Source organism: Ailuropoda melanoleuca, chromosome 8 (assembly GCF_002007445.2).
Source record: "Ailuropoda melanoleuca isolate Jingjing chromosome 8, ASM200744v2, whole genome shotgun sequence".
NCBI classification, from domain to species: Eukaryota; Metazoa; Chordata; class Mammalia; order Carnivora; family Ursidae; genus Ailuropoda; species Ailuropoda melanoleuca.
This window is the reverse complement of record NC_048225.1, coordinates 101,842,408-101,865,048: the sequence shown is the minus strand read 5'-3', so window position 1 is coordinate 101,865,048 and position 22,641 is coordinate 101,842,408. Positions and strand designations below refer to the sequence as shown.

Genomic DNA, 22,641 nt, shown 5'->3' with positions numbered 1-22,641 from the left:
GGCGGGCTGCGCCGTCGAAGGGGAGCGCCCCGCGGGCTCTGCTGGGCGTCGTGGGCGGCAGCGGCGGTGGCGCGGGGACTGTGCAGTCAGAGAGGCGCAGGCATTGTTGAGTGATCTTCGTTATTCAGTTTCACAGGCTGGGCTTGGCAAGGGAGGGAGACACAGGGAGGAGGAGTCAAGGAAACTTTCTGCGCTGTGGCTCGCTCCCCTTCCCTCCTTCCGAGCTGGCAGGAATTTCATCCAGGAAAGAAAGAAAAAAAGAAAAAAAAGAGCAAAGAAACCCTAAGAGAGCGAGCAGAGACGGCACGTCAGGGACCTGCTCTTGCACTTGTTTGGAAACCATGGCATGTCCCAGAACCCAGGCTTGCGGGATGGGGACCCTCTTGCCTGCAGGGTCAGCCACCGGTCAGTGGGACTTGCAGGAGGCCCTCTGGAAGCAACCTTAAGTGTTCCCAGAGGCCCCCAACCCCTCTACCACATTTTCCACAGAGAACCAAGAGGGAAATGATTTGTTCAAGGTCACATGGCTGGGGGGAGGGGAGGACAGACCCAGAGCTGGAATTCAGGGTCTGTCCTTGTCACCTTGTCTCCTGGAGGAGGGAAGTGAGGACTTGTCCTGAAAGCGGTCAGTTGGTGAAAGGTCCACCTTACGCAAGGATGGGGGCAGTGTGCAAAAAGGAAGGGCCTTCTCACTGAGCAGCCGGCCCGCTACCAAAGAAATGGGTGCGGATTTCCACCCACTGAATGCTTTGCATGCATGCAGCCCCGGTCAGGTCTAAGGCCCTGGGATCACCTTGATCCTGTGGGGGACCAAGCTAGGTAGACAGACTGAGAGACTGAGCCAGCTGGACTCTCGGAGGCGTCCTGAAAGTCAGCAGATTGGCGCCACCTGGAGCCCAGTACTGCAGCTGCAGCCCAGCCAGCCGGAGGCTGGAATCCCAGGGTTCTTCTGGCCGGTCCCAGGGTCTGGAGGGGCAGGGAAGACGGTGGCTAAGGCTGGCATCAAGTCCCTACTCTTTCTTAGACCAGATTGGGCTGGGTGTGCTTCTTTCATGTAGCCTTTTGTTTTCTCTAGTCTCTCCCACGCTGAGCCAAACCCCAGCGCCGAGCTAGAGACTGTTCTCTCTCATTTGGGCTCTATCTTCCCATGATCCATCCAGAGTGTATACCCAAAGCCTGAAGACTCAGAGACAGCCACTATTCCTTCCACCCCATACCTTCAGACCCCTCCATACCTCACATCATCCACCCCCCCAACCCCGTTCTCTGCCACTGCTGCTAACCTCCCAGGTCCCCAGGTCAGCCGGCAGACCCTGACCCCAGGCTCTAGTTGGGGCCATGGCTCTGAGTGTAGTTGAGCCACCTAGGAAGGCCAGAGAAGGTCCTTCACGGATGATGCCGGCTCCCATTACCGGAAAAGACCCACAAACGGAAGCTGCCCCTGCCTTCCCAGATCAGCCTGTTTCCAGCCTCACTCATCCACAGTTTGGCTCCATTCCCCTGCCTGTTTGCAGCTCCCGCTGCTCCAGTGTGAGGGGCCCAGGCTGGAAAAACCATGGTTGAGCCTGTTTCAACCTCCTTCATGGAGGGCTTGGGGGGCTCAGAGCTAGTCTCCAGCCCGCCAATTTGAGGGTCACAATTTGAGGGGCCAACCTCTGGTACTCCTGATAAACATAGTTTAGAAGAGGCCGTGACATCCATTCCCCCTGGAGGGAGCACCAGAGTCTAACCTCATCCTGGGAAAGCTCCTGATGGAGCAGAGAGCCCTACCTCTGTTCCCCTTCTCCAACCAGGCCTGAGAAAGGCTGTCTCTGACCCCTGACCCCTTGTACTTTACTAGGAACTCAGACTGGCCAGTGAGACCTCTGCCTCCTCTTCCATTTGGGGATCTAACTGCATTTCAGGGCCTCCTGCTCTGATTTGTCCAGGCTCTCTGTGTGCCCCCACCCCCACCCCAGGGCCCTCCACCAGGGACAATTGGTGTCAAGCATCAGGCACCTTGCCATGCGAAACTGTGCAGTCTAATCAGGGAGTCACACAGGAGCTCATAAGGCCATATCATGTTCCCTGGTGTGCAGTGGGATGGCCTGCTTTCTCCTGGGGCCTCAACCCCACCCTGTTTTCTGTTTCTCCCCCTGGTTTTCCTTGCCTCCAAAATTCCTTCACTGCTCTCTCTCTTCCCGTCCTCCTGTGGCGGAGGGGAGCACGGGGGGCGCGAAGGAGCAAACTTGGCCACTTTGGCCTCAGCAGCAGCCTCCCGCGGAGCAGCAAAGCCCCCAGCTCCTGTCCCGCATGTCGGTGTGGCTGCAGGGCCTGCACCCTCATGGGGCAGCGGACAGTGGCTGAGGAGGACCCTGGGGACACTGGCAGGTAGAGACGGCTGGGGATGGCAGGAGAAGGCAAGCGCACGCAAGGAGAAGGGAACAGGATTGGTCGTACTGCGTACAGGGGTGGGAGGTGGGGCAGGAGAACCCTGAGTAACTGGGACTCAGTCGGGGCACCCCCAGACACTAGAGACCAAAGTCTAAGGCCCCTGGAAAACTGGAAGATGGGGCATCAGGAGCTGCTCCCCGTCAGTGTGCAGGCTGTGGGTCAGCCACTTTGGCCCTAACCCCTGCTCAGGGTTGCCCACCAGGCCCTGGCATTGGGCCCCAGGTCATGCAAATCTTTGAGGCCATTTCTTTCCTCCATGGAGGGTGGACGGACAAAACACACTCAGTCTCAGGCTTGACCACATTCTTTATTCCTCAATTCTGCCCCTTCACAACACAGGGCCCAGCGTGCAGGCTGCCCTCCCAGGGAAGCCAGGCCCCAGGGCCTTGCTGAGGCTGATTGTCACGGCCCAGCCGGGCCCAGACCTCTTCTGCTCCTGCACAGGCACAGTGACTGGTGCCGACTCAAGGCAGCCCGTCCGTGAGCGCGCTGTTCAGACAGGTGTAGAGGTATATATACTGCTCCTGGGGGCAGACGTGGGTAAGGAGCTTCACCCCGCCCGCCCACGGCTGCTGCGGAAAGGCTCCCTGGTGTCTCCCCACCCTCAGCGGTCCCTCCGGGAGCATCGTGGTCCCCAGCACCACCTAGTGGCTGCCCAAAGAGTGCCGCCTAGAGGTGGCTCCTACAACCTTCCCTGCCCCCTTGCCCCTTCCCACAATGGAGCCCTTGTGGCCTCTCACCAGAGTTGGGGTCATGAGGCCACAGGCCTGTGACTGCTGCAAGGCCACGTTAAAGATGTCCACGGTGCACTCGGCCCCTGCCTGCTGAAGCAGCTGGTCCATGGCCAGGAAGGTGCCCAGCTGGGCCACACCCCTGCTGCAATTGACCTCCAGTTGGATGGGGTACCGGGGTGGGGGGTGGGCAGAGGGGCAGAGAAGGCTGGGGTATCCAGGTATATGGGGAAACCCAACCCTGGCCTGGGGAATGGGAAGGGACACCGGGCACCTGCTGGGGCCTGCCAGCTGGGGCCCGAGCCAGGGGCGGGTAAATTCCCCAGAGATACCAGGCCAGAGTAAGGAGTTTCGAGCACTAGGAAACTGTGTCCTTTGGACCCATGACCCCAGCAGGGCTTGGTGAGATGTGACAGCCTGCCACAGAGGCCGTGAGGGGGTCCAGGCACCCCTCCCCCCAACCCTTTCTTTGTCCAGCAGCACCTGGAATGGCTGAGCAGTGTGCCTGGCTTCGTCTTGTCCCGAGAGCAGCACCGGCCCACGGCAGCCAAGAAGGGTAGCAGGGTGGTGGCCGGGAGCTCACGCCCTGGCTCCCAGCACGGGAATAGCAGTCTCTGCACCGGCCTTTCCTTCCTGCTCTTCCCCTGGGGGCAAAGCCATTGGCACCGGTGCCCAGGAGGAGCAGAAGGAAACCAGCACAGGACGCTTCTCCCCACAGCCCACTGCCCCGCACCCTGTGGCCCCGACACCTACGTGTATGACCCTCAGGACGGTACAGGGCCAGCCTGCCGTGCTGCTCTCGGCCACCCAGTGCACTGTCACCATGCTTGTGACAACAGGCCGTGTCTCCGTTGGCCAGAACTCCTGTGACTGGGACCAAGTCAGGGCTACTCAGGCGGCTTCCCAAGCTCTCCGCCCACACCCTGGTCACAGGCCACACCACAAGCACCCCCAGCTCGGCCCCAACACCTGAGGCTTCCCCCCTCCGTCTCTCTGCCACCCCTCACCTTCTCCCAGGTGTCAGGCGGGCACAGGGAGACCAGCACCTGGGCCTCGTGCTCCCACACCAGCTCCCAGAGCTCCTCGGGCCCTGCGGGGCCGGTCAGCACAACGTGGTCATGGCCAGAAGGCCCACCCTGCAGAGCACACGTCATTGGCTCCCAGGGACTGTGGGTGCCCCCTGCCCATCCGAGCTCTAGGGCCCCCAGAAAGACCAGCTCCAGCCTAAGAAGCACAAATGATCAGAGAAGACAAGTAATAGGGCATAATCTCACCGGGAAGAGCCAGGCTTCGAGCATCTCATTAGGGGGGCTGTCCTCCATCGGAGAAAACCGCACTTGAGAATAGTCGTCTGAGGGAAGATGGGGAGGGTGAGGCTGCCAGAAGCCTTTCACCCAGGCCAGGTGCCCGGGCCCACCGCCTCAGACCACGTGCCCGGGCCCACCGCCTCAGACCACAGGCACTCACAGGAGACCATGCTGTCCTGCTCATAGCCAGGAGGGGGCGCTGAAGAGTCAGCCACGTCCTTGATGGCCTGGAGCAGCAGCTGGGGGGGGGGGTGGTGAAGATGGACGTTAGGAGGCTCAGCGGGACAGAGCCCACAGAAGTGCTGGTTGGGCAGGGACAGCACCCCAGTGGCCACCCCCCGGTCTGAAACACACCTTGTACTCCTTCAAGAAGCCAGCGTTGGCATTGGCCGCCCTCTTGGCGCAGGCCTGTGCAAAGTTCGTCACTGAGATGGGCTGGGACCTGGGGGAGGGGCGGAGAGGGGAGAAGGCACTCAGGGTTCCCCAGCTCCCGCTTCTAGTCTTCTCAGCTCTGCCCATGGAAGGGATCAGGGGCCTGTTGGTGGAAGGGCACAGGGAACCTGCGCCCCCACCCCACAAGGGCCCCAGGGGAGCTGTGACTCACTCAAAAGTGTCAGAGGGCCCTTCCAGAATCTTGTTCAGGAGGCAGCTGTGCAGGAAGATGTATTGGCTCTGGCAGGAGGAGGAGGGGTCAGTCAGCTAAGGGAGTGTGGCCCAGCAGGGAGATCTTCCAGGCTCCAACCAGCAAGGCAGGGATGGGGTGAGGAGGGCGGGCCTTTTGGGAACCTTGCCCATGCCACCGCACCGTGTCAAAGCTGGCAGGGGCCTGTCCCACCTCCCCTTTGACAGAAAGGGAGACAGAAGCCCAGATAGGAGGGGGACATGTCCGAGCCCCTCCCCCGCCCCAGGTCCCCTGTGTGTGCCCCTGAGATGTCCCTTTCCTGACCCCTCCAGACCCCGTGAGCCCACGGCCACCCACCTCCCACCCACCCCTTCAGGTGCCTGCGGAGGCCTCACCGGGGTCTGGATCATGAGCGGCCGGTAGAGCCGCAGTGCGTACACGGCGTTGAACACGTCCACCGCCTGCTCCTCCTCCAGCTGCCGCAGCAGCCTCGACAGGGCCACGAAGGTGCCCGTGCGGCCCACCCCCGCGCTGTGGGGACAGCCCCGGGGCTGAGCGGGAGGAGGGGCGGCCACGGCCCCAGCTCTGCAGAGGCCCCGAGACGGCCCCCCTCCCCCGGTCCCCCTGCCCTTACCTGCAGTGCACCAGGACGGGGCCCGCGCCCTGGGTGGCCCTCGCCTGCTCCTGTACCAGCTCCACGAAGGCGAGCAGGGAGCCGGGAGCCTCGGGGATGCTGTGGTCAGGCCAGGTGGTGAACTGCAGCTGTTTCACCCTCCGCCGCCGCTGCGGCTGGGCCACCTGACAAGGGGCGGGACAGGAGTAGGGACCTGACCCTGGGGTCCCTCTGCTCAGCCCTCAGCTTTCTTCTCCAGATCCCCAGGGCAGGGTGGCTGAGGCCTGCCTCCTCAGCAGGGTGGCGGCTATGCCTTCACCTCAGACCTGATGCTTCCCTTGCCCCCTTCCTTCTCTGGCCTCTCGGGGGTGCCCAGGCAGAGGGGTGATGCCGGTCCCTGGCTTTCCTGCCCTGGTCTGCCCTTGTCTTAGCCTGGCAAGGTGTGGGCTGAGGCAGGAAGTCCTGAGCTGAGGGCAGGGCAGGGCAGAAACCATTGCTTCATGGTGCTCGACCTTTGACACACTGTGCAGCTTTGGAGAAAACTTTAACTTCCCTGTGCCTCCCTATCCCCTCCTTAACCAACTTCCCTGGATGGCAGCTGAGTGCTTGCAATTTTCAGAAGGACGCAGCCAGGGGACCGAGAGGTGAGTCAACCTTCTCAGAGCCTCTGCTCCAGTGCCCGCCCCGCCCTGTCCCCTGGGGCACGCACATGCTGCAGCTGGAATTCCCGCTTGGTCCACTCATCCTCGGGCTCCTCGGCCAGCAGGTGGACTGTGATGTGACCGTGGGTGATGGGGGTAGGGTCTGATGGCCAGTAATGCTCACACAGCACCTAGGGTCAGAGGGTCAGAGCAGAGGGGGTGGCTGTGCGCCCAGCCCCATCACTGCCACCCCCTGGTTTATCCAGACAACCCTTCCCACCCATCTTTCTGGTCTCTGCTACCCTGCTGAAATTCTGCTCTCTGTACCAACCCAGCTCCATGGCTACCTCGTCCGGAAGCCTCTCTCCTCTGGCTGGCCTCCAGCACCATCACCCCCACACCTCTCATATGATCCTTAGGACTTCAGGGCAGCTGCTGGGCTCCTTTGCAAAACCAGGTGGCTTTATTTAGGGCTGCCTGGCCTTGCCTCACTGTGTCAGCTGGAGGAAAAACCCAGCAGGTGTTCTCTCTGTCCCAGGGCCCTGCATTGAGCAACGCACGGAGGAGACATCCACCAGGCTTGTTGAAAGAAAGGATGCAGAATGCCTTATCTTTCATGCCCACCCTGGGCATCTATACCCCATTCTTTCTCCTAACACTTTTGCCCCTCTCTGCCTAGAGCAAGAGCAAGCGGAGACACTGAGGAACAGCTGAGGTCAGAGGAAACAGAGTCAACCTGGGAGCTTAAGTACCTAGTCCTTCTTCCCGTCTCCCCCTTCTGTGTGGCCCTGGGGACCCCCACCAACCTCCTGGCCTGACTGGTCTCCCTCCTGCCTGACCCACCTTCCCAGACCTAAGACTAAGACAGCAAGGGGGCCGTTCCTGTAAGGAGAATGTGTGCCACCTTGTGGCCATTCTGGGAAACTGCAGGGCATGCTCACCCTTCCATTCTCCATGCCCACAGTCAGCATGACAATGATGTGAACTTGCTGCTCCCACACAAGCCGCCAGAAGTCCTCCAGAGTTTTCTTGAGAGGCCCCTGGGTGGCAATAAATTCCTGTGGGTGGCTGTAGCCCTGTGAGGATGGAAGACAGGAACGTGTTATTCGGGTGACCCCTTGGCCCCCAGACCCCACCAAGCACACAGCAGTGAATGTCTCATGCATGATCTCCAGGAGTGAGAATACTGTGCCTACATGAGTGCAAACACATGAACACACCGTGTGCAACAAGAATTCAAATCAGGAGGGGCAGCTTCAGAGACACCACCACCACCGCCCCAGCATGACCCTGAAGGGGCCAGAAAAACCTACATGAAAATAACAAGGTCCTCACATGCCAGAAGTAGTGTCCCCAGTCCAGCCTCTCCACCAACCCCTCTCTCAACCCAAACTCCATGTTTCTTCCATGCTCAAAATTCTTCCATGGCTCCCCATTGCCCTCCAAGTAAAATCCAAAACCCTTAGCTTAACAATCAACCCTCTCCTTCATCCAGACCCAATCTTCCTTTCCTGTCTCATCTGCCAGCACCGGGCAACCGCAGCCCCACACACCACCTGTACGCTCCCACCCAGCTGTTCTCTGGCTGTTCTTGCCAGCCAGAATGCCCTTTCCCTCTTTCTTCTCTTATCAAAATTCTACTCATCCTTCAAGCAAGTACACGTCCCCTCCTCCAGGAAGCCTTTCTTGATTCCTGAGGTAGACTTAATTTCTCCTTCTTCCATGAGCTCTGAGCACCATGCTTGTTCCCTTAATATGACACTTGTTACACTGAGCAATAGATGTGACACACTCATGTAATGCATGCGTGTGCACACACACACACACACACACACGCACACACAGTGTGCTCCTTCGAAGGTGAGAATACAGGTAGCCAGCTCTGCCTCCTGCAGGCTGAGCACAGTGTCTGGCACGCAGTAGGCCCTCAACAAATACCTGCTGGACTGACCTAGAGGAACACGAGCTGGTGATCTTCAAGGACAAGTGCCAGAGCTAGGGTAGGACAGCGTGTCCTGCAAAGGGGCCCGTCTCCCAAGCAGACACCCCCACAGACAGCCCCGCAGGAGGCCCTTACTGGGATGAAGTTGGCGTTGATGTAGTCGGAGTGGGGCTCTCCGTCCAGCGGGGTCAGCCTGACCCGGGAGTGGTCATCTGCAGAGAGAACAACCGAGTGTCCGGCGCCCGGCGGACACGCAGCCCTCCTGCCCGCCGCCCTGCCACCGGCGCTTACAGGGTAGCACGTGTGGGTAACGGTTCTTGGCGGCATTGGCCGGGTGCTCCGCCTCCAGCCTGGGCTGCTCCTTGCCCACCTCCTTCAGCTCCTGCAGATTGGGGAGCAGGTGCCGGCTGCTGAAGCAGACCGTCTCACCCGGCCGGGAGAGGGACGCGGGTGGGTGTGCACCACTGGGAGCTCCCGCCCCAGACGTCAGGGCGGGGCCAGCCCGACCTAGAGGCCCCACGTCCTCTCTGTTCCGGCCCGAGGGCGGTAGAGGCCTCACCTCGAACTCCTGAAAGAAAGCCTGGTGTGCGTGTGCACTCTTGGCCTCATAGCTCTGCCGGAAACTCTGAATCGGGATGGGCCGGTGGGTCCGCCTGGTGGGAGAGGGCAGGGGTAGGCCCATGGCAGAGCCCTGCCCTGAGCTCAGTGGGTCATGGGCACAGAGCGGCGGACCTCAGTCCTGGCAGCTCCACCTGGTCCCCCGGGGAGCACGAGGACAGACAGACCTGGGCCCCACGCCCCTATACCCGACCCCACCCCCGGAGCCGGCTGGCCTGCATTCTGAGCATGTGCTCATGCACGGCGGGGGCTGCTAGCCCCCAGTGCAGACAGACAGACAAGGGGACACTGGGAGGGGGGCAGGGCAGTCAGGCACGACTCGTGAAGGCGCCCGCGAGTCTTTCAGACCCGTCACTGGGGCTGAGGATGGCTTCTGTGCACAGCCGATGCTCCCTGATGTGGGTTCAAGGTGAAGTCAATGTAAGGGAGCACAGGAGGGACAGAGCATAGAGTGACAGATCTAACAGCCGGAGAGAAGGAAGGAAAGATATTCGGCCCCATATCATCCAAGTGGTTTGTCGGAGATAAGGGCAGCCCCGGAGAAGGTGAATTTGGAGGGGGAGAAGGTGGCTGAATGGGCAGAGAGGAGCCAGAGAGCTCTGGGGTCGGACATGGTTGTGAAGGTGTGACAGAGGTGTGAGGTGATCGGGGAGGGACACAGTCCCAGAGGGCCGGGCTGCCAGGGAGACTGGGGGCACGGCCGCCGTGGCCCGCACAAGGCAGGCCCACACTGCCCAGCACGCCACGAGGGAAGCCGGGAAGGTGTCCTCACCGCAGGTTAAAAGCTGTCAGCTCTTGGGAAAACCGATTCTTCTCTGCCCTGCAAAGGATGAAGGGGCGCGTGGGAGCGAGCCCAAGGGGGCAGGGGCGTGGGGAGCCTCTTGGGGAAGATGCCACTCCTCCCCCAGCCACACTGGCCCCGGCCTGGCCTCGAACTCACCTCTGCCCCTTCACCCTCCTCCAGCACAGCAGGCCCAGCATGGCACAGACGGTGAGGACACAGCCCCCCATGATGCCCGCCGCCGCTGGGAGGGGCATGGCTGCCCCAGGGATGCTGGCCCGGGGCTCTAGGAAGGGCAAAGGAAGGGTGGACTAGAGGAGCCCTTGTCCCCCTGTGGAGGACACACCAACCTGTCCTGGACTTGAAACCCTCTGGGTGGAGGGCACGGGGACAACCCACCTCCAAAGTCCCAAATTCCAACCTGGGGCCAGAGATGGCTGCCAGCAGGACCATCTGGCTGGGAACCCAGAGCGCCCAGCCAGCTCTCTGTGCCGCTGGCTCCTGAGAATGCCCCCAGAGACTCTACTTCCCTCCCTGACACCCTCAAAGAAAAGAAGAGGGGGAGGACCTTCTAGAACTGCACTGTCCAATACGGATACGGTAGCTACTAGCCACATGGAGCTACTGAGTGCTTGAAATATGGCTGCTTCAAATTCAGATTCACCATAAATATAAAATACAGGATTTCAAAGACGTAGTAATAAAAAAGAATGTAAAATGTCTCATTAATAATTTTTAAATTGATCCCATGTGGATATGATAATATTTTTAATATCTTCGTTTAAATAAAAGGTTACTAAAATCAGTTTCACCGGTTTATTTTTACCTGTCTCCTATAGCTACTGAGGAATATTGAGTGACATCTACTGCTCACACTTGGGGCTTGCTTTACGTTTCTATTGGACAGTTCTAGACTGTTGGACTGTTCTAGAACCTCGATGGTCTGGGAGCCGCAGCACAGAGAAGGGTAGTGCAGGCAGGTAGTGTGATCGTGGGGAGTGACACACCATTTCACTAATGCTTCTGACTCTCCGACACCCCGCCTCAGCCCACCCACCACCCAGGCCATGTCTGGTGCCAGGAGCCCCTCTATCACTGGCTCTGGGTCTCCCAGCTCTGCTGGGCAGGATGTGCTCTCCCTGGAGTCTAAGCTCAATCCCTCCTGCTGCTGGTTGGGGATAAGCCTCAGAAGGGGGGAGGGTCCCAGCACTCTTCCCCTCCCCCAGGGCCCAGCTGGAACCCTAGCCCAGTGCCCACCCTACCTGAGAAGGCCGAGAAGGAGATAATGGTCTCAGGAGGGCTGTATCTGGTAAAAGCCACAACACTGAACCTGAGGCAGAGAAACAGGACCCTCTGTTGGGAAGGGGCAAAGAGGGCAAAGCCCTTTCCAAGAAACTGAGTCATGGGGCGCCTGGGTGGCTCAGTCGTTAAGCGTTTGCCTTCAGCTCAGGGCGTGGTCCCACCGTTCTGGGATCGAGCCCCGCATCGGGCTCCCTGCTCCACTGGGAGCCTGCTTCCTCCTCTCCCACTCCCCCAGCTCGTATTCCCTGTCTCGCTTGCTGTCTCTCTCTCTGTAAATAAATAAATAAAATCTTTAAAAAAAAAAAAAAGAAACTGAGTCATGAGCAAGAGACACTCCAACAGTGACAGCCCCTCTCACCTGCTAAGAGGCTATGTGTTATGCTACCTGTAACTTCAGAACAAACCACCCCAACTTCTCTTCCATCTTCCCTGCCCTGTTCTGACAGCAAGAAGCCCCAGAAATAGGTACCTACATAGCCTTGGCAAGCTGAAACAATCCACCCCCCCACACTTTTTTCTGAAAAAAAAGAAACAAAAACAAAAACAAAAAAACCATGTAACAGATGGGTGTTCTCTTTTTTGCCTCCCCTACCAGGAAGCCCAGTCAAATAACTCTATGGACCCTTATGGACCAGCGAATGCTTTCTCTTTGCAAGTCAGTCCAGATCTTTTGTGGAGAGAATGTACAAACAATCCGCAAGTGAAATTCACCAGGGCCCCCCCTCCTGTCAGTCTTAGCCCTCACCTATACTGGGAACCCGGCTTGAGTTGCCCGTTACATATCTCCTGGGTCTGGCCACAGTCCTCTGTACCCATAGGCACCATCCAGGATCTCGGCACAGCCCAGGGCCCAGGGTAGAAGGGGTTGGGAAGCAGGATGGCCAGGTAGGAGTCACGTCCTCCATAGTAGTGGTCATACCACGTGTGGTTGATGGCTTCCTGGGGAGGCCGAACCACTGCAGAGGAACAGGAAAGGGGCAGAGCAGAGTCAGCAGTGGGGCTGAAGCCACTCTCCCTGCCACAAAGCAGCTACCCCATTTCTCTAGCATATTCCCACCACACACAGCACATCAGCCTTATCTTCAAGAATGTTTTGGTCTCCCTCCCTGCTCCAGCGCTCATGCCAGCCTCAGACATTGCATCTTACCAGTCCAGTGTCTGGAGCCCCTCGCCCATCCCATGCTGGGCAGTAGCCAGGGTCTCCCCGTCCCCTCCAGGCCCAGGACTCACGTGACATGTTGGTAGTAGCAATGATGCCATACCACTGGATCTGCCCATCGTCCTTGCCAAACATACCCTGTGTGATCATCACCCCCATCCCCGCCTCTGACTCCAGCTGGGGGGCTGCCGCTAAGTCCGGGGGGTGCCAGCCTGGGGATGGTGAGGGCAAGAGTGAGGTCCTAACTGGGTGCCAGGGGCAGGGGCGGTGCGGTCACATCCCCAGCACCTCTTACACCGCCTGGCAGCTAGGGCCTGATGGGTACAACTAAGAGCTGGGAACCCAACCGCCCAGGCCAAGGAGGCTCGATAGCATCTGGTACGTGGATCAGGGCCAAAGAAAGGCTTGGGGGCTGGGGAACAGGGAGAGCCCCCGGCGGTGAGAGCCAGGCAGTGAGAACCCCGTGGGGAATGCTGGAGGGGGGCTAAGGGAGCAGAGGGGCTCCCCAGGCCGGAAAGTGCTTACCCTCCGCAGAAGTGGCGCACACCAGGGTGACCCCACGACTCCACAGACCGTTCCTGCCCAGCACGGCGAGGCTGAGGCGATAGGAAGTGGCAGGCACCAGGCTGGGCAAGAGGAGAGAGTCCCCCGAGGTGTTGGCCTGGAAGACGAGGTGAGCACTCCCTCCCGCTGCCAGCTGCTCTGCCGCCACCAGACAGACGTCCACGTCCCCCGAGGGCACCATCCAGCTCAGGGCCAGGCGCGTGGCCTCTGGCTGACACCGCACATCCTCCACAGGGCCAGGCTCTGCGGGAATCGAAGTGTCTGTGTCGTGCGGGCGTCGGTACACCCCAGGAGGCTGGCGTCCGGGTCAGCAGCTCTCAAACCAGCAGATACAAAGGGACGGGGCGTTTACGTCCACAGAAAGGGGCCCCGGCCCTGCGAGAAACAACTTCTCCTTTGGACATCACTGCCTGTCTGGAGAAGCCTAGCAAGCATATCCCTGGGGCAGGGGTGGGTAAGCACCCACCTGGGAGGAGCGGGACGGGCAGTGCTACAACCTGGACCGGACCTTGCCACTCAGGGCCCCTTCCCTGTCCCCCGACAGACACCAACATACCAACAGGCAGCACCACGGGGTGAGTGGAAGCCTGCAGCGGCCCCGCCCGGCACAGCACGGACAGGGAGAGATTGCGTCCGGGTGTGAGGTCCCGGAGAACCAGGCGGGCCTGGCCGAGCCGCAGGGGCTGCTCCCAGGAGAGGTGCCCAGTCTCTGAGATTTGGGCATGGCACACCCCATGTCCCAGGGGGCCACTGGCCCAGGCCAGGCTGATGACAGCACTGCCCGCCTGCATCGACACCAATAGCTCATTGGGCGTGAGCGGGGCTGTGGAGGGAAGGGGAGCAGGTGAGCCAGGCTGCTGAGGGTCCAGTGCATGAGGCCACAGGCGCACCAACCCCAGGAGGGGCCCTCGGGTGTGGAGTTTGGGAAAAGGAACTAACGCGGGGGCTAAGGTACTACTGAGCAAAGAATCTGGGGGTCTCAGAGGCAGCCCTGCCCACCTCTCCAGCTCCCACTCACAGGTCCAGCCAGAGGCGTTGGCTGCTGCCGAGTGGAGGGGCCCAGCTTTCGAGATAATCTCCACCTCGTACTGAGTGCCCGGGGTCAGAGCGGAGAAGCTGGTGCTGTCCACCTGAGCTCCCACGGGGCTGGTGCCTGCCTGGGCACCTGCCTGGTACAGAGTCACCTGGTAGCCGTCTCGTGCCCCGGGAGCATGGAGCCAGGATGCCCGGAGCTGGTTGGGACCTTCAGTGGTCACATTTACCAGAGGGGGGGCGAGGGGGGCTGTGGGGAGAGCAAGATATGGGAAGGTTGAGGAGAAGTGTTATGGGCCTTCATGCTGAGGTCCCAACCCCCAAGACCTCAGACTATGACTGTTTGGGGGGAAAAGGTCTTCAAAGAGGTCATTAAGTAAAATGTGGTCACGAGGGCGGAACCCTCATCCAACATGACCCATGTCCTCGTAAGAAGAGGAAATCTGGACGCACCCACGCACAGAGGGGAGAGCATGGGAAAACACAGGGAGAAGACGGCCATCTCCAAGTCAGGGAGAGAGGTCTGGGACTGATCCTTCCCTCAAGGCCCTCAGAAGAAACCAATCTTGCCAACACTTTCATCTCAGACTTCTTGCCTCCAGAAATGTGAGACAATACATTTCTGCGACCGAAGCCTTCAGCCTGGGTGCTTTATGACGGCAGGCCTGGCAAATGAATGCGGGAGAATGCAAACCAGGGGTACCCAGGTGGCTCGGTCGGTGAAGCATCTGCTTTCGGCTCGGGTCATGATCCCAGGGTCCTGAGATCGAGCCCAGAGAGTCTGCTTCTCCCTCTCCTCCCCTACTCGTGCGCTTGCTCTCTCTCTCAAATAAATAAAATCTTTAAATAATAATAATAATAATGATAAAAAGAATACAAACCAAATCTCTGGCTGCCTTCTCCCTTGGGTGTCCCTCCATCCTTCCCAGTGGGGAAACAGCAGCTCAGGGAGGGTCAAATGAGCCCTAGATTCTCCCCGACAGAAGCAGCATGACATCAGGGCTCACTGCTCATCCCCGACAGCGGTGCACAAGCTCACCTGTACCCAAGCAGCTTTCAAAGACCCCCACGTGACTGGGCAGGTTCTCAAGGTCAGGCAATGCCTGGGGCGCCCAAGCAGCGCCCCTTCACCCTCAGCTGGAGCCCAAGCCCTGGAGTCACAGAAGGCCCAGCCATCTCATCAACACCTCTTTTGCAACTGGGGGAAACTGAGGCTCAGAGAGGAACGAGGTTTGCTCTGGGGACTGAGGCACAGCTAGCACCCAGGTCTCCTGCCTCCTAGGCCAGAGCTCTTTCCAGCTTCTTCTCGGGCCTGTCTGAGGTCACGCGGTCCCTGGGAGGAATCAGGAGAGCAGGGCAGGGGGTGGGGGAGTCACCGCACTGGAGAAGGATGATGCTGAGGGTGGGGGAAGGGCTCCAGCAAGAACACGGCAAGCAGAAAAAGCAGGAGGAGCCCAGCCAGTGTGAGAAGGAGCTTCCAAACCCAGTTCTGTGGCTCTGGAGGCTTCAGGGGTAAAGGAGAGGTACAGCGTGTCCCATGCTCGACTGTTTCCAGTGCCAGCACCCTCCCCCCACCTCTGGAGGTTAGGATGTGGCAAGGAGCACAGACCCTAGGTCACAGTGTCGGAAATGGAATCGCAACTCCCCACTTAGGGCTGAGGAACCCAGGACAAGTTACTTGGCTTATCTGTGCCTCAATTTCTCATCTGTGAAATGGACAAAGCCATAGCATCCATCGGCTAAGCTGGTCATCATGAAGGGGAAATGAGAGAACGCGAGGAGAACACTGAGCAAAGGGCCCCGGGAACCTGAGCCACTGCTGTTGCTATCAAACACTCCCACCCCAGGGTGGGCTCGAGGCTGGGTCCTGGCTGGGTCCCGGCTGGGTCCCCACTTCTCCCCACCCCCACACTGACCACTCAAAAGCCTGGAGAGTGGCTGCCCTGGCTGCCATACAGGAGCAAACCTCTGGGTTCTGGGGGTTCCCAGTTAGGGATGTGAGGTCTCCTGGTGTCTAGAGGTCAGGGAACAACCACCGTCACCCCAGCTGCCTGCCCACAGATGACAAAGACATCAAGGAGAACACGTAGTTCCCAGGGAATCCAGCCAGCAAGAGTGCCAAGGAAGGAAGGGGTGTGTGGGCGGCACTCACGCGTCCAGCCGGTAGCATTGGCGCTGCTGCTCTCATCTGGACCCCGCAGGGTCACCAGCTGAACCAGGAACTCAGTGCCCGGGGGCAGCTGCACCCAGGAGAAGTTCTGAGCCTCCGGAGCTAGAGTCTCCTTGCTTTCCAGAGTCAGGGGCCTCAAGCGGTAAAGCCACAGCTGGAAGCCGTCCCTGCCCCCCGGTGGGGGGCTCCAGGAGGCCATCAGGGCAGCAGGCCGGGAGGCAAGGCCCAGGGTCAGGTTGGCAGGAGGACCAGGGACTGCAAGGTCAAGGAAGAAACGGATCTGGAATGACCCAAATCCCCTGCCATTGTCTCCCCTGCCTCCCCTTCCCCGTTACCTGCACCATTTTCCTGGGTCTCTACCAGAACCCCAAACACTGCCAGCCTACAAATCCAGCTTCCATGGTGCTCCAAGCACACTTACTTTTCTTTCCCAAGAAAACCACTTGAGGGGCACCTGGGTGGCTTGGTTGGTTAAACCTCTGCCTCTTGATTTCGGCTCAGGTCATGATCTCAGGGGTGTGAGATCCAGCCCTATGTCTGGTTCCGCGCTGAGCAGGAAGTCTGTTTGAGATTCTCTCCCCCCTCCCCCTGTGCTCCTGCCCGCCTCTCTCTTATAAATAAATAAATGTTAAAAAAAAAAAAAAAAGAAAGAAAAAGAAAGAAAAAAGAAAACCACTTGAAAAACATGGGTCTCTGCCTTGGTGTCTGCGTCCCCACCTCCTCCCCACACTGTCAGCTTCTTGAGGGTATGATGTCTGGTTCACAGGGTCCCCACAAGACCCAGTACCCACCTCTTTAACCCCTTAGGGCCCTGGTCAGCTCACCTGCTGACATTCAGTTCCCACAAGCTCATTCTCTTTCCCTCTCCCTCTTTCTCCTTCTCTCCCTCACCCCCTCACCCGACACCGCCTCTCCTGAGGGCCTTGGTGCATGCTTAGCCTCTCCAAAAAGCCCTTGTCTGTCTGACTTATACCCAAGTCTTCCCAGCTCACTCTCCTCCTCCTCCAGGAAGCCTTCCTTGACTCCCTAAACAGGTTTCCCTTTTGTGAGTCCTAAAAGATTAGACTGAACTACATAAAATTCCTGATAGTCATCAATTTTAACCTATAAGAACATGGTTGGCATATGGTTTGAAATACACCGTGCATAGTCCTATCACATTTACATTTGTTACACGGTATATGAAATCGTATACATTATGTATGTGCGTGTGTGTATATACCTATATATATCCTCTGTGTACTTGTCAGTCTTCCTTTCTAGACTGTCTTGCTCATGATTTTTAGCCTCAGCACCTAGTCCCATACCTAAAACATGAGAAGCACTCACTAAATATTTGTTGGATAGGTGGATGATGGATGGCTGGCCGACCCGATGGTAGGAGGTGGAAAACGCTTGCAAACAGATTCACAAAAGGTTTCCCCCCGCCTTGGATGGGCATGTGACCCTCCAAATCCAGATTGTGCACACAGAAGAGCAGACAGTAAAGGAAGCTGGGCCCCCACCCCCGGGAACTCACGGGTGCAGGCACGGGCCCTCAGAACGCTGGAGCTGAGGTTCCCTGCCCAGGTCCACACGGACACAGTGTAGCAGGAGCCGGGCACTAGACTCCTCAGAGTCAGGTTGGAGCTATCTGGTCCCAAGTCGACAAGACTGCCCAGTGACCTCTGGCTGCCCTCCTGCTGCCAGGTGACCCTGTAGCCTTCCTGCTGCCCTGGTACGGGGGCCCAACCAATGGCCAGGTCAGAGGGGCTGCCCCTGCTGGTGACCTCCAGGGACTGTGGTGCCTGGGGCTCTGAAGAGAGGGACAGTTTGATCAGGGGGCTGTAGAGTGCCTGGGACCCTGTGAAGCCCCTCCCCAGCTCTCCTGAGCCTCCCACCCACCCAGATTTCCCTCCCCAAGGCAAGGCCTCACCCCGGGGGCCAGGGGACACAGTGGCCGGCACTCACTGGTATGGTCTGGGAGGCTCTGAGTAGTGACCCGGGTAGTAGCAGATGGCACGGAGATGTTTCCGAGGAGGCCTGAGGCTCCCTCGGTGTAGAGCAGTGCCTGTGTCCTGGGCTCCCTGGTGGCTGCCAGCCCATCCAGCTGCAGCGTGGTACCATTGCTTTGTCTGGGCTGGGCGGCAGAACCTGCAGAGAATGCAGTTCCTGGACAGTGAGGACCCAGCTGCTTCTCCACGCAGGTGCCCCCCACCAGCCCAGACTCACCATGCAGCCAGGCACTGGCCTGCGCCCAGGCACCATAGGGCCCAGCCAGAGCCCCCAGCTCCAAAGTGTAGTGTCCAGCGGGCAGGGGCCCTGGGAAAGTGGCGTTGAGCGCTCCAGGGTCCTGAGTGGTGTTCTTCTCCACCTGCCCGCTTAGCCTGAGCAGGTAGCCATCGCGGGCACCAGGCCCTGCCTGCCAGCTTGCTTGGAGCACGGAGCTTAGGGGAATGAGCACCAGGTCCAGAGGGGCAGAGGGATCTATGGGAACAAGGAGCAAATATGTGCAGAAAAACCTAAATGGTGGATGAGAAACATCTTCCCCTCCTCATGCCAGCCTCTTTCTGTTTGCACTAGACTGTCCCGTCCAAAGGCAGGCAACCACCATGTGCCGTGCTGGGTGAATTCCAGGATCTGGCCACGGACAACAGTCACAGAAATAACAACACATCAAGGGACCGAGCGTGTCTCAGGCAGCAGGGGTCTAAGGATCCCCATGCACTGTCTCATGTGTAACTCCCCACAACGCTACGATGGAGGCACTATTATCACCATCCCTCTTTAAAGAAACAGAAATTGAAACACAGAGAAGGTAAGTCAATGTGTCCAGAGCCCCCCAGCCAGTGAGAGGCACCAGTGAAATTTGGAACCCACGCCGTGGAGCGGTTCCTCCACTCTTAACCACTGCGAGACGGGGCTTTCTCAGAGCAAAAACGTGGCGATGTTCATGCGGGCTCCATGAGCACCCAGCCCAGCTCAGGCTGGCGTGGCCACTCACCAACTGCTTGACCTTGGGCCCCTTCTCTCTGCACCTCAGCTCCCTCTACCATACACTGGGGGTGACAGGACTCCGTTGGTTTGAGGACCAAACGAGACGATCCGCGGCAAGGGCCCAGCCCCGTGGCTGCCACGTGGAGGCCTCGAGTGATGATAATGATGACACCACCCTCACTTCTTCCGGTGGGCCCCACCACTGGCCAGCAGGAGGGGCGTTCCCTCCAAGCCTCACCCCTTCCCTGCAGGATTCCAAAGGCACCTCCCTCCACCAGTTGTATCCTGCCCACTCAGCCAGAGAAGAGCCAAGGAGCCTCTGCTGCGTCCCCCCCAAGCACTCACAGGTCCACTGGGTGGCATTGGGCCCCGCCACCCGCTGGCGCCCGGCAACGGCACTGAGCGTCAGCTCGTAGGGGGTGCCCGGAGAGAGGTGAAGGAAGGTGTGATTGGAGACGCCACGTCTGACTACGGCGGTCAGGTTGGTGCCACCCAGGAGGTCCGTGAGCACCAGGTGGAGCCAGGCAGCCCCCTCAGAGCCGTTCCAGGAGGCTTGCAGGGCTCTGGTGCTCAGGGTCCGCAGCACCAGCTCAGGAGGAGACAGGGGGGCTGGAAGAAGGACGGAGAGAGCAAAGCCAGGCTTGAGAAAGAGTGCTGGAGTCGGATCCTGGCACCCACCAGCTATGTGGGGACAGGGTGGCCTGTGAGGCTCCGGACGGCCTCCACCACTCCCAGACCGGCTGCCGCCTGGGCCTTGCTGAGTGCCTGCCTTACCTGTCCACTGACGGATGCTGGTCTTTGCCTGGAGGTTGCCAGCCCAGGTGGTAACCTCTAGAACATACTCGCTACCTGGAAGGAGGTTGCTAAAATTGTAGGACAGGGTGCCTGGTGGCATGGAGATGTTATGCGCCAATGTCTGGGATTCTAGGTGATAGAGGAGAAGTTGGTAGCCATCCCGTTCCCCAGGGGCAGCGCCCCACGAGGCCTCGAGGCTGGATGGGCTCCCAGGGCTGTGGAGCCGCAGGTTGCAGACTGTCGAGGGGGCTGCATCAGAGGTAGAGAGAAGCACCAAGGTCAGGGCCAAAGGGGCACCACCCCTGTGCTTCTAGAAGGTCACTTGTACCAGGTTGCCTGGTCACGGTACCAGGCATGGTCCTCAGAGAAGTTGTCCTCCTCGGCTACCCTGTCCCTGGCCAACCCTCCAGGACAGCAACCTCCTGCTTGGACCCCAGGAAATGCCTGCACACTCCGGGCACCCCCCCCCAGCCTGCAGACCACACACCTGTGCGGGCAGCGAGGGTGACGGTGGCATTCTGTCCGCAAGGTCGCAGGGCAGTCACTTCCAGCAGGTAGCGACTTCCTGGCACCAGGTCCCGGAACTCAAAGCTGGATGCGTTGGTGTGGGCCTGGAGCGGCTGCCCTTCTGGAGAGCCCAGGGGACTCAGGTGGGTGAGGCGGAGGGCATGGCTCAACTTGCCTGGCCCTGGGGCTGCCCAGCTCAGAAAGAGGCTAGTAGGCCTCCCCCGGCTGCTGATGTTCACTTTCAGAGGTGGTCCTGGGGGAAAGGGGGTGCATTCAGAGCCTCCCAATGCCCTTCCTCCTCTAAAGAAGGAGGGAAGGCAAAAAAGGGCCAGAACAGAGGCCAAGTCTGGCACTGAGAAACCGAGCCTGCACCCGCACTCCCTACCTCCCAGACCCCCCTCCCCCGTTGAAGACACCTACCTCCACTCTCTTCATCCAGGCTCCCTGCCAGGGTGAGACATTCATCTCCCTGTAGGAAGCAAGGGAGGAGAGGAGAGGAGATGGGCAGAGGGCTCTGGGGTCTAGGCCTCTGTGAAAGCCAGTGGGGGACAAGGCCAGGATCAGAGAGAAGGCTGTCCTCGTCTGGCACTCCCCCAGACAGGGCCAAAAGGACATCACCTCTAGGCACACTCAAGGCTCGGGAGGCAGCCTAGGCAGGCAGAAGCAATTTGCTCTTGCTGTCCTCTGAGCCCGCGGCTGCGAAGGAGCAGCCCCTGCTCTGCCTAATGCAGACCAGCTGTGGGGCCCCAAAGAGAGGTGGGAGCCTGGACAGGCCCCGGAGGACAGGGCCCCACCCACCCCCCAGCCCTCGGTGCCACCATACCTTGGCCAAGAGACCCCGGAGCCAGAGGAAGGCAGCAAACAGGATTGAGGGCCTCATCCCGATGTCTGTAAAGGAAAGTTAAGAGGCAGCAGGGGAGGAGCCAGTCCCCCCAACCCTCCCCTTGCCCCGCTGGCTGGCTGGCTGGCTGGCTGGCGGGTGGACGGGCAGGCGGGCAAGGGTGGGAAGGCTGAGTTCCAGGCAGAAGGCAGGCAGCAGGCAGCCAAGAAGCAAGTGGCTGCCTCCCAACCCAGACCCTAAGCACTCACCCCACCCAGCCTTGGCAAGATTCCGAGAGGGGAGCAAGACCCCAGGGCCCAGAAGGTCCAAGGGGATTGCACCTGTCAGGCTACAGACAAGCCCGCCTCTCCTTCTGCCTCCTATGCCTCTACCCCTCCTCCAGCCCTTGACTTTCTAGGGAGGCCTCTGGAAAGACCAAGAAAAGAGATGGCCTTGCCGGTGGACACACAGAGCAAAGACAGCCAGCTCTCCAGTCCCTGACCCCAGAAGAAGAGTGTGCTTCTATTGACTATATCAACGTGTGGGAGAGAGGCTGTCTGTGTTCAGTTAGAGGGGAGGGAAGGATCCTGGTGACACCGCGTGGATGTGTGTCGCCGTGGAGTGGATGGACCAGCTGGGAATGTGTCCCGTTCTGTGCCTCCACGCGGCACATGGCCTTGCAGACAGAGGCGCAGGAGCACATTCTGAAGGCCTTGAGTCACAGCGATCACAGATCTAGAAAAGCCCACCTGACCCTGGGGACCAGTCTGCTCCCACACCCCCACTGCCCAGATGAGAAGGCTGATCTCCAGAGAGGGGAAGAGCCCAGCCCCAGAAGGCAAATCCTGCTCCTTACTCCCAAACTGGGGTCTTCTCAGCTTGGAACTCTCTGAGGAGCTATCTGTCTTCCTTCCCCCACCCACTCTACCTACATCAGTGATGTCCCCCCATCCCCCTGCCCCACCCAAGGCCCCACCAGGCTGCAGGCAGCTGAAGGCCCAGGGAGCTTCCCTGAGGCTTGGCCTAGAAACGAGGCTGCTTCACGTCAGCCTAAAGCCAGCTCCTCACCTGGAACTGTTCACCCGTGTGTCCCCACCCCAAGACAGCTGACGGTGGGGAGGGAGGGGGGCAACAGAAGGGGAAGAAATGGCTCTGGGCCCTGGGAAAGAAGCCCAGGACTCAGCCAGCCGCTAACTCAGGAAGTGGGGAGGGGGAGTACGCAGAAAACAGGCAGGTATAGAAACTGAACACCAAGACCCCTTCATGGGAGCCAGGCTGGGGGGGTGGGCAGCCCCAGAAGGGAGAACAGGCCTGCATAGAGACCCGCTCAGCCTCCCTCTAGCTCAGTTCAGAGCCAGGGGCTGCCTGCCCTCCCCCCACTCCACCCAGCCCCAAACCTCAGAGCCACCCACCCGGCCTCTGGATAGGGGCCTGGAAACTGATCACTGCAGACTCATCAGATTTTCCAGGCTGCGTGTGTGTGTGTGTGTGTGTGTGTGTGTGTGTGTGTGTGTGTGCGCACACATGTGTTCTTTCAAAGGGGAGCAGGGGGGCGCAGAGAGCAACTGGGGAAGCTGATACAGAAGGAGAAGGTCCTGGTCTGGCCAAGGGGTGGGGGAATCATCCTC

The 22,641-nt window shown here is 59.5% G+C and overlaps 1 protein-coding gene across 11 annotated transcripts in view; it reads right to left on the bottom strand.

Moving 5' to 3' along the window:
* Window positions 1–2,721: 2,721 nt before the first annotated feature.
* Window positions 2,722–22,641, bottom strand: part of LOC100470574 (receptor-type tyrosine-protein phosphatase V-like) — a 24,920-nt gene continuing 5,000 nt past the window's right edge. For 6 of the 11 annotated variants that reach the window (XM_034667041.1, XM_034667037.1, XM_034667036.1 and 3 more), the window contains 33 exons: window positions 21,017–21,081; window positions 20,614–20,662; window positions 20,174–20,446; window positions 19,666–19,935; window positions 19,237–19,500; window positions 18,127–18,381; window positions 17,866–18,048; window positions 17,435–17,710; window positions 15,898–16,170; window positions 13,732–13,995; window positions 13,270–13,536; window positions 12,675–12,956; window positions 12,221–12,361; window positions 11,736–11,946; window positions 10,951–11,018; window positions 9,848–9,974; window positions 9,680–9,727; window positions 8,849–8,942; window positions 8,581–8,671; window positions 8,425–8,501; window positions 7,289–7,423; window positions 6,416–6,538; window positions 5,728–5,891; window positions 5,489–5,624; window positions 5,076–5,143; window positions 4,826–4,913; window positions 4,632–4,710; window positions 4,439–4,515; window positions 4,172–4,300; window positions 3,918–4,034; window positions 3,648–3,808; window positions 3,174–3,309; window positions 2,722–2,957 (listed from right to left, as the gene is read on the bottom strand). In XM_034667041.1, the coding sequence (XP_034522932.1) occupies window positions 2,898–2,957; window positions 3,174–3,309; window positions 3,648–3,808; window positions 3,918–4,034; window positions 4,172–4,300; window positions 4,439–4,515; window positions 4,632–4,710; window positions 4,826–4,913; window positions 5,076–5,143; window positions 5,489–5,624; window positions 5,728–5,891; window positions 6,416–6,538; window positions 7,289–7,423; window positions 8,425–8,501; window positions 8,581–8,671; window positions 8,849–8,942; window positions 9,680–9,727; window positions 9,848–9,974; window positions 10,951–11,018; window positions 11,736–11,946; window positions 12,221–12,361; window positions 12,675–12,956; window positions 13,270–13,536; window positions 13,732–13,995; window positions 15,898–16,170; window positions 17,435–17,710; window positions 17,866–18,048; window positions 18,127–18,381; window positions 19,237–19,500; window positions 19,666–19,935; window positions 20,174–20,446; window positions 20,614–20,662; window positions 21,017–21,073 (5,043 nt within the window). In that variant the 5' untranslated portion in view covers window positions 21,074–21,081 and the 3' untranslated portion in view covers window positions 2,722–2,897. Of the gene's footprint in view, window positions 2,958–3,173; window positions 3,310–3,647; window positions 3,809–3,917; window positions 4,035–4,171; window positions 4,301–4,438; window positions 4,516–4,631; window positions 4,711–4,825; window positions 4,914–5,075; window positions 5,144–5,488; window positions 5,625–5,727; window positions 5,892–6,415; window positions 6,539–7,288; window positions 7,424–8,424; window positions 8,502–8,580; window positions 8,672–8,848; window positions 8,943–9,679; window positions 9,728–9,847; window positions 9,975–10,950; window positions 11,019–11,735; window positions 11,947–12,220; window positions 12,362–12,674; window positions 12,957–13,269; window positions 13,537–13,731; window positions 13,996–15,897; window positions 16,171–17,434; window positions 17,711–17,865; window positions 18,049–18,126; window positions 18,382–19,236; window positions 19,501–19,665; window positions 19,936–20,173; window positions 20,447–20,613; window positions 20,663–21,016; window positions 21,082–21,282; window positions 21,938–22,641 lie in introns of those variants that run through there. The other 5 variants (XM_019794499.2, XM_034667042.1, XM_034667043.1 and 2 more) reach the window with 5 other exon arrangements.